The sequence below is a fragment of the Corvus cornix genome, chromosome 3, assembly GCF_000738735.6.
Source record: "Corvus cornix cornix isolate S_Up_H32 chromosome 3, ASM73873v5, whole genome shotgun sequence".
NCBI classification, from domain to species: Eukaryota; Metazoa; Chordata; class Aves; order Passeriformes; family Corvidae; genus Corvus; species Corvus cornix.
Window position 1 is genome coordinate 68,437,057 of NC_047056.1, and position 16,441 is coordinate 68,453,497.

The 16,441-nt window shown below is 44.2% G+C and overlaps 2 protein-coding genes across 3 annotated transcripts in view; one reads left to right on the forward strand and one right to left on the reverse strand.

The window, feature by feature from the left end:
- Nucleotides 1–2,043, forward strand: part of REV3L (REV3 like, DNA directed polymerase zeta catalytic subunit) — a 118,948-nt gene extending 116,905 nt beyond the window's left edge. For both annotated transcript variants that reach the window (XM_039568093.1, XM_039568094.1), the window contains exon 32: nt 878–2,043. In XM_039568093.1, the coding sequence (XP_039424027.1) occupies nt 878–1,018 (141 nt within the window). In that variant the 3' untranslated portion in view covers nt 1,019–2,043. The remainder of the gene's footprint in view (nt 1–877) is intronic.
- Nucleotides 2,044–5,497: 3,454 nt separating this feature from the next.
- MFSD4B (major facilitator superfamily domain containing 4B) lies at nt 5,498–15,169 on the reverse strand. Its single transcript, XM_039569801.1, has 4 exons — nt 14,807–15,169; nt 14,544–14,712; nt 11,804–11,920; nt 5,498–7,452 (listed from the first exon to the last, which is right to left on the reverse strand). Exons 1-4 carry the CDS (start codon nt 15,143–15,145, stop codon nt 6,209–6,211), a joined length of 1,869 nt encoding a protein of 622 aa, XP_039425735.1. The 5' UTR covers nt 15,146–15,169; the 3' UTR covers nt 5,498–6,208.
- Between the last annotated feature and the right edge of the window lie 1,272 nt (nt 15,170–16,441).

Here is a 16,441-nt window from a genome sequence, read left to right on the forward strand (position 1 = left end):
TGGAAAGAAGGAAAAGTAGTTGTAAAAGCAAAGGGATATAATGTGGGTTTGTTGATCAGGCTATGCAAATGATAGGATAAACTGTGTAACTTTTTAATGTTACAAAACACAGGTGTGGCTGGAAGCAAATTTCTAAGGTTTTGGAAAAACTGTTGGAGGTGGTAAATGCTGCAAAGGATGAAAATAAAATAGCAAAGCAGGAGCTCTTCCTTTTCTAAAGGTATCTGCCTTTGGAAAAACTGTGCCTGCTGCTGTTTTGTTCCATCAGGTATCTCACATTAAAGGTATTTTCAACCAGCATTAACAAGTAGTTCCTTGAACAAGGAGAGCAGTGCTACTTATGTGGCCTGTTCTTTGTTGGGATTGATTGACTCTGATTAGGTGAAACTAATTAAAGCTTATCGTGAAACGAGTTATTTATTTAAAGTCCCTTTTCTCTGCAGAGAATAACTGCAGGATAGGAGTTTTGTCTTTTTTCACTAGGAAACTTTCATAGGGAGTAAGTTTATCACAAATAGAACACACTGCCCTGCTTAAATCCAGTCACTTTATTTACCTTATTTTTCAAGTTCAAGTAGGACTTAATTAGCAGGATTGAAACTCGAGCTGTAGTGTCCTGCTGTTGCTCTCTGTCCAAGTTCAGTGGGCGATGCTGGCAGCCACCCACCAGCAGCCAAATGAGCTGTCTGGCAGCAGCCAAAGAGGCTGAAGCAGAGAAGGGAGCTGCTGTGGATCCCTCCATGTTGGGGAAAAGCTCTGTGCAGAAGGGCTGTGCCTGTTCTGCTGATACAATCTTGAGGATTTAGCAGTCCTTAGTGGTTTATGCCTCCCTTGTGTCATTTAAAATAATTGGTTTGTTTTTTCTCGTGTAATCCAGATATGCAAGAACTGCACAGGCTGCTTTGATCGGCAGATCCAGTGTGTCTCCCTCAACTGCCCAGTATTTTTCAAGCTCTCCAGAGTAAGCAGAGAACTGTCAAAGGCACCCTATCTCCGCCAGCTGCTTGACCAGTTTTAAATGATCTGTGTTACAGGATTCCAGGTGCTATTTTTTTTTTCTTCAGTGTTTACCACACTAAGACTATTGTGCATGGTGCTTTTTCAATTCTCACATAGGCCAGGATTTCCATTTTAGCTGTTGGGTTTATTATCTGAAGAACAAAGAACACTTATCATAACTAAATTTAAAAAAAAAAACCCACCCCATTTGTTGATCTATGAATAGCTCACTTTTTAAGATGTACAAATTTCTTCTTCCTTTCATGTTTCTAACATACTGTTTTATAATGCTGATGTTGAAATAGCTCTGTGTAACATCTTGTAAATCCATTTCAAAGTAGAAGTCAAGTTTACTTCCTGGAGGAAGGAGCACTGAAAACCTCTTGAAACGATAAAACCATTCGTGTGTGTTCTTGAACTGTCAGTATCAAGACGTGTTACTTATATATTATCCATTCACTTTATAATTTTGTCTGCGAAATATTTTGTAAATACACTTTTTTACTTTTCAAACAACTGAGTAAAATAATGTGCAATGACTTTTATACAGATAATTTTAAAGTTGGTTGGTATATCTCCTCCTAAGTTTTGCTTGATTCCAAGTAGATTGTTATTTTGATCAGACTGTGCAAGCAGTAGTACCATGTGTAGCATTTTGAAACATTATTTTCTAAAAATTGCTGTCTTGCTTTAGCTATTAATGGGGCATTGTGAGGAACTGTGCAAAGACATTTTTGTTACAAACCTGTGGGACTGTTGCAATACTTTAAATATAAAATTTTATTCCATTTTTGCTTGTTTTGTATAGACATTTCTATTGCTTCTAAATATGCTTAAAATATTTTCTTTCCTTATGTACTGTACAGTTAAATCTTATTTGCCACCATCTTGACAAAATGTGTATTTAGAATATTTGTATAACTGTATAAAATGGAAAAGGAATTATGTGGTCGGTGCATTGTTTTCTAAACTGGAAATCATTTTGTTTTAGAAGTTAATAATGGAAACCATATTAAAGTTGAATAAAATGATATGGTAAAAAAATTTATGGGGTCTTTTTTTAATATTTACCCTCAATTTGTTTCTCTTCTCTGGCACACACAGTAATGTAAAAACAAGACTGCTCAAATCAAAGTTAAGAATCCAGCTTAAACTCCTGGATCTAAAACATCAGTAGCAATTCTTGGAGGCCTTCCCCATACCAGAAGAGAAACATTTCCAGTTTTCCATTAGTCAAAACACGACTGGGTTTTAAATTTAAAAGTCCAGAGGAGTTTTGAAAAATAGAACAAAACTTTATTTACATCAAGGAACCTGAGTGCCTTCTCCAGATAAGAATTTATTACAGTCAAGACCCAAGTCAGTCTATTAAATGTCACATTATACAGTACAAGGTAAAATCCACACCAAGCAGAATAAAAATTATTAAATATATAAGAGAACATCCACAGATTGCGATACACTTGTATGCAAAGTAACTTAAAAGAAACAAACATCAAGGCATAAAACTTTGCCTGGTCTTGCATTCAAGCATTGGTCAGGTACAGAATAAAAGTGCAAATGCCAGGAGTGTGAGTGCTTGCAGTACAGTCCAGCACTCGGCAGTGCCTCAGCATAAATGAAGTATTAAATGACAGCTGCAAGAGGTTACCTTTCACACTGAAGCAGAGTGCTCATCTTCAACCCATTCCTGGGTGGACAAAAAGAGGATTATCAAAGTCAGGTATCTAATCTATGGATTAAAGCTCTTGTCCTCAACAGAGAGATGGCTTTTCTAGCATAAGCAGGGCAAAACATTTAGTCCAAGTAATTTCAGTTAGGGGGTAAGGAACTTAAGCTTTCTGGGGATCTGTAACCTAAAATAGATCTGCACTGTAAACAGATCCTCGTTTCAGCTGTATTTGCCAAGAAGCAATTTACTTGGGAAGGAAATTTAAACTTGTGAAAACTAACATTCATTGTCTAAACCCAAGCCTTGAGGAACACCAAAAAAGCCTCGACCAGCGAGGGTGCCTAAAATTGCTGTGAGCTGGACTCATCACTGGAAATGTCCTAGATCTTGTTCTAAACTTTAATTGCTTCAGGCATTTCATTTTCAGTCAAGGGCAGCCCCTGCTATTAAAAGCAGGCTGGTTAGGGGATAAGGAGAACACTTTCTGTCAGTCTATCCCAGTTCAAGTTTAAGACCAGAACTAAGACACTGAAGGCTCCAAGGTCCTGTAAGATGAGTCTAAATTCAGATGTCATCCAGGCAAAGGTCTCCACCCATCAGTAGAAAGTGATTCTACACAGATAATGCTTCAACTTCCACTGTCTTACAGCCACTGTTTTTTGGATCCTTTATTTGTGGGAAAAGGCTGCTCTTACCTTGGCATTCCAGCCTGCTGCTCCATTCCCACTACACAAGCCTCCTGCTTTTTAAGGAGAGGATGGGGATGAATTGAAGTTACACAGGAGTTAATCCAGGCAGTTAAAAAAAAAAAAAAAAAAAAAAATCTTTGTTTTGCGCAATATTTTTACATTTGCTGGAAAGACGCTGGTCAGAAACACAAATAAGTGTGTGTATCTATGCAGTAGATAAGCGTCTAAGAGATTACAGCATATTTCCCAATGCAGCTTTGATTTCATTTTCTGGGGTTTTTTAGTACTTGATTATGCAAATGATGTAAACTAAACTGTCCATGTAAACTATCCCTGAGCACAGTCGTACTTGTAGGACATTCTGATCTGGAATTTCATCAAAAATTAGCATATGAACTGGGGGAGTTTAGAATCTTCTTGGTTGCCCAATATCTTTCTTTAAATAATTTTCTTCTGGCAACATTATCTCAGGTATGGGGAAGCTTTCTTATAGCAATGTCAGCGCAGGTGAAGCTGGGGGGATTGCAGTTCCAGCAGTTTCCATATCTTTCATTGTGTGTCCTGCACCTTCTCCATCCCCCTCCACCAGTGGGATTTGTCCTCACCATCAGCTGACACCCCCTTATTTTGCAGCGTGCAGGAGGAAAAATGGGAAGAGGAAAAACGATGAAATGCAGGCTCCAGCTGCCTGCATTCCAGCCACTCCCTCTGCCTACCACACTGTTTGCTTCCATGTCAAATCAACTAAGCACACAGGGCCACACGGACTCACTCCTGTCACCTGTGCCTAGGCCAGGACTGGGCCTGGCATTTACAAGCCTTTACCATTTCCTGTAAGCAGAGAGAACCCTCGTGCCACAAGTGAAACAAGGCTTCATTTTAAAGTGCAGGTTCATGCATTGCGCTGGAAAAAGATGCCACAGAAGAAACGTGGCAATAACACAGTGGCATTTAAGTGCCAGCAGCAGAGGGAGAGGGAGGCCCTGCAACATGGCAAGGTGCTAACAAAAAAATACACATTTTTCACCACAAGTTGATTCTGGCTTCTTACTAACTCCTCAGAAAGGAAAAAGCCATGCAAGCCTAGGTTGCACACTTGGAGGACAAGAGAGGGAACAGAAGCAGACCTGGAAATGCAGGGAACATCTAAGATTCTGTGCTATGTTACACCTAGAGCTCTTTTGTTACTAAATGAAACCTCTTAGTGAGAAAAATACTAATAAAAGTGCAAAGTTAAAAACCCCAAACAAGAGTAGATTCTGATCACACAGACTTAAAAAAATACTTAATAAATATGGAGTTCCAAGTTGACAAATGACAAGATTACTGTTCAGAGACGGATGTTGCCATTTGCTGCTGGTTTAGGTTTTGGTTTGTTTTTTTTTTTTTTTTTTTTTTTGCTCTTACTAGGAGGTCTCCCTGGCATGGCTGTGCCTGCCCAGGGCTTCCTGCTTAGCAGCAATAAACCTACACCTATAATCCATGGCTTCTCCGCTAGGAAGAGTCAGGCTCTATGCCATTCCCCAAAGAAATAAATAAAACCCAAATGTCACCAATCCAACTGACCAGTAGTCATACTGGAAAGGATTGTCTCACTGGTAATTCCCTCTCCTTCTCAGATCTTCATTGTAACACACTACCCTGTTAAATTCTTGGCACAAGAAGCCAGAGAATTTGCTACAACCTGAATTTAAACAACTGGCATAAAAATACCATATATTAAGCCATCTCTTTTACCTGTAGGGAGCCAGCAAGAAGGATGGAGAGGGACTTTTCACAAGAGCATGTAGTGATAGGAGAAGGGGGAATGGATTCAAACTGGAAGAGAGTAGGTTTAGATTAGATATCAAAAAAAAATTCTTTGCTCTGAGGGTGGTGAGGCACTGGAATAGGCTGCCCAGAGAAGCTGTGGATGCCCCATCCCTGGAAGTTTTCAGGGTCAGTCTGGATGGAGCTCTGAGCAACCTGGTCTAGTGGAAGGTGTCCCTGCCATGCAGGGGGTTGGAACTGGATGATCTTTAAAAGTCCCTTCCAACCCAAACCATTCTAAGATTACATGGTAATTTATCATCTTCTGCATACATTTGTTGATTTCAGTGGTAGTGCCATAATTAAAATCACAAATACTTTATCTAGATTTGTTGCCACTGTTCAGTAGGTTGGAATTATGCATTTGAACAGATAAACAATGACCCATTTTGTGCCCTTTCTCATAAACTGCTTTTAAATGACCCAAAGGCATGGTTTCACTCCTAAGAAGTAATTTCCAGTTTTTTCTTGTCTTTGTCTCAGAACCAGAAATTCATATAGTTTGCCAAAAGGTTATTCAATTTACAGCTGCTGGGCATCACCAGAAATTTTAACTGATCTCCTGATCACACACAATTTTCAAACACAGTAGAAACACTCCTCCTTTACAAGGTAAGAAAGTTCAGCATCACAGATAACAGATCTCTCTCCTCTCTCATGCAACCGTTTTGTGACAAAGGACCTCAGACCCGCACATTTCACCCACCCCCAAAAAAACTGAGTAGTCTGAGCAGTCCCCTTCTTTCCCAGTTACTACAGCAGCATCTCTTCCTTGGATGCATGCCTCATATTTAGAAAACATCTCTTACATTTTAACAGTTTTGGCATAGCCTATATATTTATCATGTTGCCCTATTCACATCACTGAGGACCTTCCCACTCCAAGACACATCCTTGCAGGCTGAAAATGAAAGAGGAGAAAGGGCTGGGCAAATGAACACGCTGAGCTCTGCACCACTTTGAAAGGATTCCTGAACCACTTGACAACAGCTACAATTCAATTGCATTTCCATTAAAAAAAAAAAAAAAAGCTTTGACTCTATTCACTCTTCTCCCAGTCAACATTCCCATTTTGTCTTCCAGGGGAGCCACCAGCAACCACTGGAGAGTTGCCCAATACATCATCCAGATGGGGCTGGAGAGAGACTTCAGCTGGAGGGTCCCCTGGTATCTTATGGGAGGTGTCCATCAGAGAGTTTTTCAGTTTGTCATTCATTTCTATTACCTCAAAGTCTGCATTGTTCCACTCTCTTACATCCTCCTCATCCTCCTCATCCTCAGTAAGCCTCGAGTCTGACAACAAAGCTGCCCGGGTCTCGCTGTCACTCACTTCTTTCAAGTCATTCTCCTGGGGAACGTTGGCCAGTTTGTACATGATGGGGAAGAGCAGGACTGTCATTGCAGAAGTGACGAAGGCAGCGTACGTGACGACAGGAACGTGGTGGAACCTGCCTTGGAGATAGCCCACGGTGGCAGGAATGCACATCTCGCCCAGCGCCGCGCCCACCACGAACAGAGAGGCTGATTTCCCCTCAACGACCGTGTACTGCTCGATCCAGGCAATGCCGCTGGGGAAGACGGTGGCCATGGATGCTCCGTACATGGCAGTTCCCACCCACAGCAAGGCTCGGTAATGTGCAAAGAAGGCCAGGGCTGAAGAGGAGGCAGCAGAGCTTAAGAGACTAATCAGGATCATGGTGCCAGGATATAGGAAAGCAGCACCGAATATCGCCGCTCCTCTGCACACGGCAAATGCACCCCAGAAGACAGAATTCAAAGCAGCTGCTTCACTTTCTTTCATCTCAGCAAAGACCATTGCATAAGTAAATACGTAAGAGCCATAAGTGACCTCTGCTCCCACATAGAACAAGAAAAATAAGAACAGGAGACCAACTAGAAGCCAGTGGTATTTGGCAAGCACTCTCTTCTGCGCAGAAGCCTTCAATTTGTCTTGAGCCGAGCTGCCCTTTGAATACAAAACAAAAAAGAAGATGGAAACGAAAAGAATGTATGTCCCTATGATAATATAGGACCACAAAAAATCTCCATCATGATGGTCTTTCAGTGCTGATGTAGTTGATGCAGCTGATGCTGTCGGCACAGACTTAAGGACAGACTGGTTTGTCTTTTCGGCCCCTGGAAGTTTTTCAGATTCAGAGCCCCCCAAGGCCATTTTAGCCAGGATTGGAGCAGCAAATGCACCAGCAGCAAAACTGAAGTGCAAAGCCTGCAAGTGTGGCCCAGCCTCTGATCCCCAGGTATTCAGTGCCACTACATTGCCACCTGCAGATCAGAGAGAGAAAGATTCATTTTAGTCCAAGACCAGATATTGTTTAAAAGAAAAAAAAAAACCCAAAACAACAAAACAAACCATAACATATATTACTAATTCAATGTACAATAATGCCAGGTTTAGCAAATACAATGTGCAAAACAGCAGTTAACTGAAATTCTGCCTTAAATCCATGTGATTACTTGAGCTTCAGGAGGGTATTCACAGCAGTCAAAACAGAGTCACGCAGCAGCTTAATCCAGCAGCAATGGCCACACGTAACTGTGCCAGGGGAGGTTTAGATGGGGTATTAGGAAAAATTTCTTCATGGAAGAGGGTTGTCAAGCATTAGAACAGGCTGCCCGAGGAAGTGTATGCTACCATCCCTACAGGTATTTAAAACGCACGTGGATGTGACATTAGGGATATGGTTTAGGGGTGGCCTCAGCAGTGCTGGGTTAAGGGCTAGACTCCGTGACTGTAAGAGTCTTTTCCATCCTAGTTGACCCTATGATTCTATGGTTCTAATTACCATATTTGACAGTTTGCAGCATTTATCAGCATTTTTTAAAGGGAACTGTAACTGTTTCTCATTTTTCTAAGTATCAAAAGCAACAACACCCAGTGCTAAGAATCAGAAGCCTCATTAAACAACGTCCCAGGAAAAATAACAAAGCACTTGCTTCTGATGGGCTGGGCCCACCCCAACTGCATTCAAATGACTTTCCAGAAGCAGAAGGGTTTACGTCAATACCGCTGCAAACACCAAACTACACCACCATTAGATCAACGATAATGATAGGAGTAAAATCTCAGGGAGGTGCTGTGGTAGTTCAACAGTTTGGAAAAACTTCTGTGACCGGCACAGAGCCTGTGGTTGATGGATAGGTCGTCAGATCAGTTAAATAAGCTGGTAACACCTCCGTGATGTGAGGGGTTTTGCAGCAGCAGGGAGCTGGCAGAAGGGGGTTTTACCCCTCGCATGCCGACACAAAGAAGCCCGGAGGTCAATGCTGAAACCCCTCTGGAAGGCGGCACTCAGAGCCCAGCACACAATGAAAAAGGGGTAGAGCTCCTCACCCAAAGGGGCTGCATCCTTCTGTCGCTGTTCTGCAGGCACGCAGGGAAAGCAAAGAAGTAAAGAGAGGGGACTCTCCTATGTGTTCCACACAGGTTTAGTCCCGTCGAACGACAGGGAGGAAGAGGCCGATTGGTGGGAGGGTCCAGGGATCTTAAACTGGGTACAGAATAGGCAGGGAAAGGGATCTCAGCCAATGGGATAGAGACAAGCAGGTGGGATTGACAGGAAGGGAACCAATGGGAACAATACAAAGGAGGGACTCAGGGAAGGATCCAATGGGGCGTCAAGGAACAAAGAACTTTCTAGAGCTAATATATATTAAAGAAGATAAATTAATATACATAACTTCATACATAAAAGAGGGAGGGGAAAGCATTAACCAATCAGGGGAAAACATGCAAAAGGCAGAACAAGGGACTCATGGATTCTCACCACGAGGGAAAGTTACATGCTAAATTTGCGTTGCTGACCACCACAGCTGGTTGTGAGTTCTCCTCAGGAGACGGAGTGGCTGGAGCCACTTGCACTGCCACAGTGATACACACATTTAAAGAAGGAGGAAATGCGGGAAGTGCCTTTCGTTTCTGCTCCTCTGCCGAGGAGTGGTGAGGCGGGGAGCCCCGGGGCCCGTCCTGGCATGGCAGCGTGGGGCCAAGCCGCCAGGAGAAACCACCCGGAGCTGCAAAGCAGCCGTGAGCAATCGAGAGCAGCCCGAACAAGATCAACTTCTCAGCTGCAGCTTAACAGATACACCAACTTCCTTCCAAGTCAGAGAGAAGGGAAAAGTGAGATCACGTTGAGAAGAGGCCAACACGGCGGTGCCACGCTCAGTGGGGGAAGGGAGAGGGGGCGCTCCCAGCGCTGGAGCTGAAGTTCTCCTTGCAAGCCGTGGTGAGGACTATAATAGAGCAATTTGTTTTATCCCTGTAGTTCATGAGATGAGGTACATGGGGGGATGCAGAAATCCACGCGCAGCTCGTGAAAAAAGTGCTCATGCCAGAGCTCACAGACGTTGTGAAAGGCTTTTAGAGATTGAAGAAGAAAGCCTTTGCTTTCAGGCTGGAGCTCATCCTTAAAAGACCAAACCCCCACGACTCCTATGACCCATGAGGGCGGTGTGGGAAGACTGCAGGATTCATGGGAGAGAGATTTTTCACTGCAGCAGATTCGGGCGGACTGTTGTCGTGAGGTTTTGAAACCACGCTACAGAAGTTTGCAGGGAACTATATTCTGTGGGAAGAATCCCACAGCACAGCAGGAGAAACTCTTTTCCTTAAACATAAAAAAAGACTCTTAAGAAGTGAAACACTGACCAAAACCCCAGGTTTGTTTCCCTTGCATGGTTTAGTGGAAAGAGGGAGGTATTGGAAGAGAAAGGTGTTCTGAAAGTTTGCTTTGGTTTCTCATTATTCTTTTTACTTTTAATTCTGCTAGTAATAAATCTTCTTTATACTGTTAAGTCTGAGCCTGTTTTGCCTTGAAGTTTTTTCCATTTTCCTCAATAATCCTCATAAAAATGAAGTTCCGATTTCCCCTTCTCTGCTTAACTATAGCAGAGGCAAATAGATTTTGTGGTGCTGGTGCCTAACCAGTGTCAAACCACCACAGGTGTTTTGAAGTAGTCCCTCAGAAGAACGCAGGAAAACAAAACAGCAGTGACATTCCTGTGCTGCAGTACAGCAGCCCTTGTCACTCAGCACTCTTCCAAATCAATTCAGCTTTGGTTTACTGTCTTGCTCAGAGTTTCTTCTGCTGCTCCTGCTCGGGCTGGGAAGTCTCCCTGCCTCTGAGGTCTCATCCAAGCAGTACACCCACTGAAGGTATTTTTACCATTAGCTGACAAGATTTTCCCATACAAAGAATTTTTAAACCAAGTGCCATGCAAAACCATCTCTTCACTACTGGATCCTGTGCCATGCTCTTTTACATCTTAGCAGAGCTCCCTCAAACCCCACAGAATTAAGGCAGACAATTCACATATGCAGCCAACATTCCTCTGTGTTGCCAACCAGCCAAGCCACCACAGCCAGGCCTTGGCTGGGATGCTTCCAGAGCTGTTTGGGTGGCTAAGCTAACACATGAGTCAGCTCTTTCTCAGAAATAACCCTGCCCTGAAGGTGATCAACCAGCTCCAGCAGTATCTTGCTGGTTAGTAAGCAACCACAGGCTCCTGCAGTAGGGCAGCAGTCAGCACACACTGCTGGGATCTCTCGAGAGAGGTGCCAGGAGTGGCTGCCTGGGATTGCTTCACCATCACGTGCTACAGCAACGCCAGAACACTCTGCTCACTGATGTACTTTTGGGCATTTCCTAATCTCCGTGTGCAAGTATGCCAGCATTTCCCAGGTGTCTTAAGCGTGCCCAAATCCCTTGCTGTGGCCTTGCTTCCCGATGCAAAGTGCCTGCTAAAGGCAGCCATCCGTAACCCACCTTTTCTAAGCTGTGCCCAGGGGACTCATTTCTGTGGGAGTTCATTTTTCATACCCCCAGTGTAACTGACCTTTACCTTTCTGACCACACCTGTAGACATTTTCTCTGCAACTTCACCAACACATCTCAGGATCATAGAATCATTTAGGTTGGAAAAGACCTCTGAGATCATCTTCCTCCAATAATAAGCCTCTGCTAAGAAACTGGGTTTGAACAGCTTTCCAGCAAAAGTGCTGGGTTTGGGGGGTTTTTTTGCCCAGGCCATTTGCAGTATGCACATGCCACAGAACTACAATCTGGGGGACAGAATGGATTTGTATTCCTGCCACCTAAGCATGGCTGGCCAAAGGTGGAAAACATCCCTTAATTCAGGGAGATGAGTGCCATGGTGCTGTGAATCCCCAGCTGCTGCTGAGCCAGCTGTAGGTGGACAATTCTTCCAACAGCAGCTCTGAGAATCCCTCTCTCAAACACCAGGGCTTTGCTCAGGACTTAGGCCCAGCTAATGCTAATGAATATCCTGACCAGCTTCCTGTAGATGAGTAATTTAAAGAAAACACTGCTTAAAGAGAATAGGGCACTTCCTCTCTGCTTGTAATGACCCACTGAAATGCAAATTGATCTTGTGAAGCAAGACATACCCACTCCCCAATCCCTTAAAGGGAGGCCTGTCATACCCACACAAACACTGGAAGCCTCAGGACCAGATTAATCCAAGAATCACAGCCAGGTGAAACAGCTCCCCTCTTTTAATTCAGGATGTATCACAAGAAAAACCAGCAACTGTTTTGGTATGCTTGAAGTTTCCAATTATTTTAGTGAAAGAACAGTCAGACCACAGGGTCCCTTACCTGTGTCCAGAATTCCCATGGAACCTCCAATAACTGACATCAAGATTGTTAATAGCAGGGATTCCTTACACCAGGGTATCCCATAAAGACCAACTGTTGTTGCAAGCATGGATAATGCTGGAAAGGTTAAAAAACAAAACAAATAACTCACATACTACAGTTTCCAGAAGACCAAGAAATACAAATAAATTCATGATTATTGAAGTTACAAATAATCCTAATAAGTGATGCAATTTAAATATCTCAATCCATGGTTAGCAGTAGCAGCTAGAAAGTTCAACAGATCATTATTCATTTGGAAAAAAAAAGGAATTTCATCAAGATATAAGCCCTGCATGACAAACCTGTTTGGCTAAAGCAAAGGGAGCAGCAGCTCCTGCTAGGACATTAAGAAGTCTTCTGGAAATTTCTGCTTTAGAAATGTGACTTCACTACAAAACCAGTAAAACATGGGTTGAAACAGTATCAAGTCTGTCCTCTGAGAACTGCACAACATTTAATTTGGCTCTATTTTTAAAAGAACCCAAATCATTAAGCTCTTAAAATATTATAAAGTAAATGTACCTTGTCCACAAGTGACCTCCATATAAAGATGCTGACTTTCATTTATAGTCTGTTCTCACATGAGGGGTGTATTCCAGTGGATCTCTGGAGTTCTAGACAGAACTACAAAATTTCTCATAATAAATTTAGCAGCAATTCATTAACTGTATTAGTTAGCTACACTGACAACATGGCATTTCAAAAAATATTTTTTAGCAGATGGAAATTGCTTCTATTACCATTTGGGAGGAAATTCAGCAGTTCAATTCTGTGCTTATAATTACCTCCATTTAAAAATTACCTGCAATTAATATCTTGAACAGACAGTATTAGGTTATTAGAAAGCTTGTTCAGCTGTCTGTATTATTTTTCAAATTAATGCATGATCACAGATGCAGCAGACACATAAAAGATCAATGGGGGCTGATGTAATTAAGAATTTAGGTTAATTCCAAACAAAACCAGCAATGTCCAGAACCCAAAAGTCCTAGCAAGATACTTGGCATACAAGCCTCAAAACATTTCTGAAGGTGTGTGTGCTGAGCTGTGTGAAGAAAACGCTAGAGATGGGGTGTATTAAGTACAGCTCCTCAAGTGCCCCACTGAGACCTAGAAAGTAACTTCTCAGCAAATGCTCAGTTGTCCACTTCAGCTCCACACCTGAAGATTGGCACTTAAAAGTTTCCTTGACAAAGACAGATGATGTTTTCAATTTTTCCTCAGTATAGAGTTTTTCTTTGTAGCAGAGTTCCAGCAGTTGAGACATGGGAGGTAAAACTATACAAGCCAAAATCTCGTACAGGCAGCACCCAGATGATAAAAGTGAGAACAGGTTCAGTGGTTCAAATTGTGGTCTTGCCATAAGCACTACCAAATTGGAAAGAATTAGGAGATCCATCATTTCCCTAGCATTGTTCACAGCTATCCTCAGGGAAAGAAGGAAATACTAAACTATTTCAAGTTAACGTGCACTTCCACAGGTGTGTACTGATTCCTTTACAGAAGGTAAAGTCTCAAATGTGAGACACAGGCAACTCTGACCTTGTCAGTTGCACAAGGAGGAGGCTAAAGGAAACCCACTCTGCAGGTGTTCTGGAGCAAATTACAGAGGGGAGACTGGGTACAGGTATCTTAGAACAGTGGAAAATGGGAACTTCTCATCTTCTCTGGACTGACCATGTGATTATAGCACGGTCCTTAAGGGAGGCACAGTTCCCTGAACAAAGGAGGAAAAAAAGAGCAAGCCCTGGTATATGTTTTAATCCCTAATTTAGAGCACAAAGGCACTTGAAAGGGCTTCTGCTGTTTTAGGTGTGTTCTGAGAATCTCTGCAGGAATGAGACACTAACACAACTCTAAAAGGAGCCCCTCCTTTCTGGATGTTGAGTTTGGCTTCTGGCACCCTGGTGGCTGAGCAGCCCCGCTCTGCCTGGACAAAGCTGGTCCTGTGCTCCTACAGGAGCAAGTTTCCATAAGTCCAGAAAACTGTAAAGATCATCAACTGTGGTACCTACAGTTTAAATGTTCTCACCATTACAGACAGTAATTAATGCTTCCCACTTTAAATAAGTTAAAATTTGTCTAAGACTCTTCAGTCAAAATCCACAGACTTTTGTCCAGTACACGAAGGTGATCGTGACTGATGAGTGTTAAGTAAGGGAAGGGTTTGAGAAAGCTCCCCCCATAGAAATGCGGCTCAGCGTGGCTGCTGGAAGTTTCTGCTGCACACACGACAGCCCAAACACATCTTCCTGTTTCACGTTTTGTAGAGTGTCACTACAGAAGCCTGTATGTTCCAAGAGTGCCTACACTATGCACATTACTCGATACAAACTAAAAAGAGTCCAGTTGTCCAGTGCAAGGCAAAGGCAGCCGTAGGTCAATCCATGCAGATTTTGTCAGTTCGATCCCGTTCCCGCTGCTGGTGTGCCCGGCGGGCCCGGGCTCTTGGCAGCGGTGCCGCGCAGCAGCAGCGCCCGGCGCCCGCGGTGTCGGGAATCGGACCGGGCGGAACATGGCGGCAGCGAGCGGCACCGCATCCGCGGGGATCTGGGGGGAGCAGCACCACAGCCCACGGGCCCTCCCGTTCCCAGGGCTCGGCACCGCTCCGTAAAGGTGACACATCTCGCTCTGGGGCTGCTATCGCTGGGGAGAAGCCCAAGTTGCCCCGGACAGTGTCCGGCGGGGCAGCACTCACCGAGCAGCAGAGTGGCGTTCATGCAGTCGAAGAGCACCCCGCCGAGCACCGACCCACCCAGGTAGCCCAGGGACCGGCCCACGAAGATGTAGTAGATGTCGCTGACGTTCTTGCGGACATTGGCGGCCAGGTTGGGGAAGGTGGGACCCAGCACCGCGATGCTCATCCCCTGCAGGGCAGAGTGCGGAGTCACCTCGCCCGTCCCAGGGAAGGGTCCGCACCGCCCCCCGCAGCCCCCGGACCGCCCTCGCTCATTCACTCACCAGCCCCAGGAAGGAGGCGCAGAGCACCCCGGTGATGCACCAGCGCAGCGCGGCCCCGTCCGCGCCTCGCCCGCAGCGCCAGCCGCCGCCCCCGGCCGCCCCCTCGGCCTCGGCCTCATCCGGCTCGATGAAGCGGACATGCAGCTCCCGCTCGGCCTCGGCCATGGCTCCCGCCGCCGGGGAGCGCGGCCCCGCCCCGCGCACGGCGCTGGGAGGAGCGGACGGAGGATCGGGAAGAGGAGCGGGAGGAGCGCCGGGCTCGGCCCCGGGGGATGACACCGCCTCCCCCTCCGCCGAGGGCTCCTCTTGGGAACGGGGCTCGGCGCTGGGGAGCGACATGCCCAGGGCCGCTGGCACTCCACACCGCTGCAAGCCTGTGCCACAGTGCCTGGAGAAGTGCCTTTATAAACCAGCATTTATTACTTTATTTTTAATCTGTGTTATCGTTCAAACTGCACTCGACCTTTCAGACAACCGATCATAAAAGATCTTTGTGTTCTACAAAGACTGTTATGTCACACTAATAAAGCTTTTCAAGAGAGAGAAAGCTGCTGCTCTCCTAAGGACAGGTATGAAAACATGCCCGGTACTAAAAGTACTAAGTATTAAAACTACATAAATTCCCACCACTCACGTGGAGCAGCTCACAGGCTATGCAGAAAGTCTCCATTCATGCTCCCTGTCTGGCACTGAGGTGCTGCTCCCTGTAAGAAAGGCTCTGAGTTTCACTATACCTGGTAAGTTTAAGCATCACAAACAACTCAAAAGATAATTCCAAACTGCACTGCTTTGTTTTGTGAGTTGTTCATAACAAATAGATACTGGGATATAACAGAGCATGGACAGGGAGCAACCCATTGCCGTTTCTCCTGGCACTGGCAAGCATGTTGCAAGTACCTTCCTGTTCAGGAGAGCCTGGGCGCATTCAGGCATTAAAAGAAAAAAAAAAAAAAAAAAAAAAAAAAAAAAAAAAAAAAAAAAAAAGTAGCTGCTTGCTAGAAATAACACTGCCAGATAACATTTAAACCTGATCGATCCCACATTCGTACCTTTGCAAGAGTGCAGAGTCTGAACCGTGACATATCTGCAGAACACTGCTGAGCTTCTGGTCATAGGTCCAGTGGTAGAGACAATTCCAGATAAAATAATGTCAACTATAAAATAATAGTAGTCATACACAAGTCAAACCACATTTCTAGATGTTAGTATTTTGCCATGTTATAAAAACAGCTTCCTGAAAAAGGTACAGCAGTATTTCAAATGTCTTCCCCAGGCTTCTCCTCATTGTTGTCTTACACACCTACAAAGAAGCTTTGTACATTGAGAGTGTACAAATGGCAACAGCACCCAGGCACTTATAAAGGTTTTGGGCATCTTTTTCAAATTTTAATTTGAACTATAAGCAGCCTAGAGAATAACCCCAGGTGAAAAGGAAATATTTCACCCATATCATCAGATATATTTATTAAAGAACTTAAATATTTGGCCCTAGTACAAAGGAAAGGTGAATGAATTCCTGGGACTTACTGAAGCTGTCAATGAGGAAACACTTCATGTTTCATACCGCCAAGGTAAGTCAAAGGGAAATTGGCAGCAGCCCAGTAAATGATTAAAGGTCCCACTGAATTACACCAG

What these genes read in the sequence shown, in the direction of transcription:
- MFSD4B (XM_039569801.1), bottom strand. Translation starts at nt 15,145, where the DNA reads ATGTCGCTCCCCAGCGCCGAGCCCCGTTCCCAAGAGGAGCCCTCGGCG. An exon ending in GCGCCTCCTTCCTGGGGCTG is followed by an intron (nt 14,713 to 14,806) that starts GTGAGTGAATGA and finishes TCTGCCCTGCAG; the next exon opens with GGGATGAGCATCGCGGTGCT. An exon ending in GAACGCCACTCTGCTGCTCG is followed by an intron (nt 11,921 to 14,543) that starts GTGAGTGCTGCC and finishes TAACCTTTCCAG; the next exon opens with CATTATCCATGCTTGCAACA.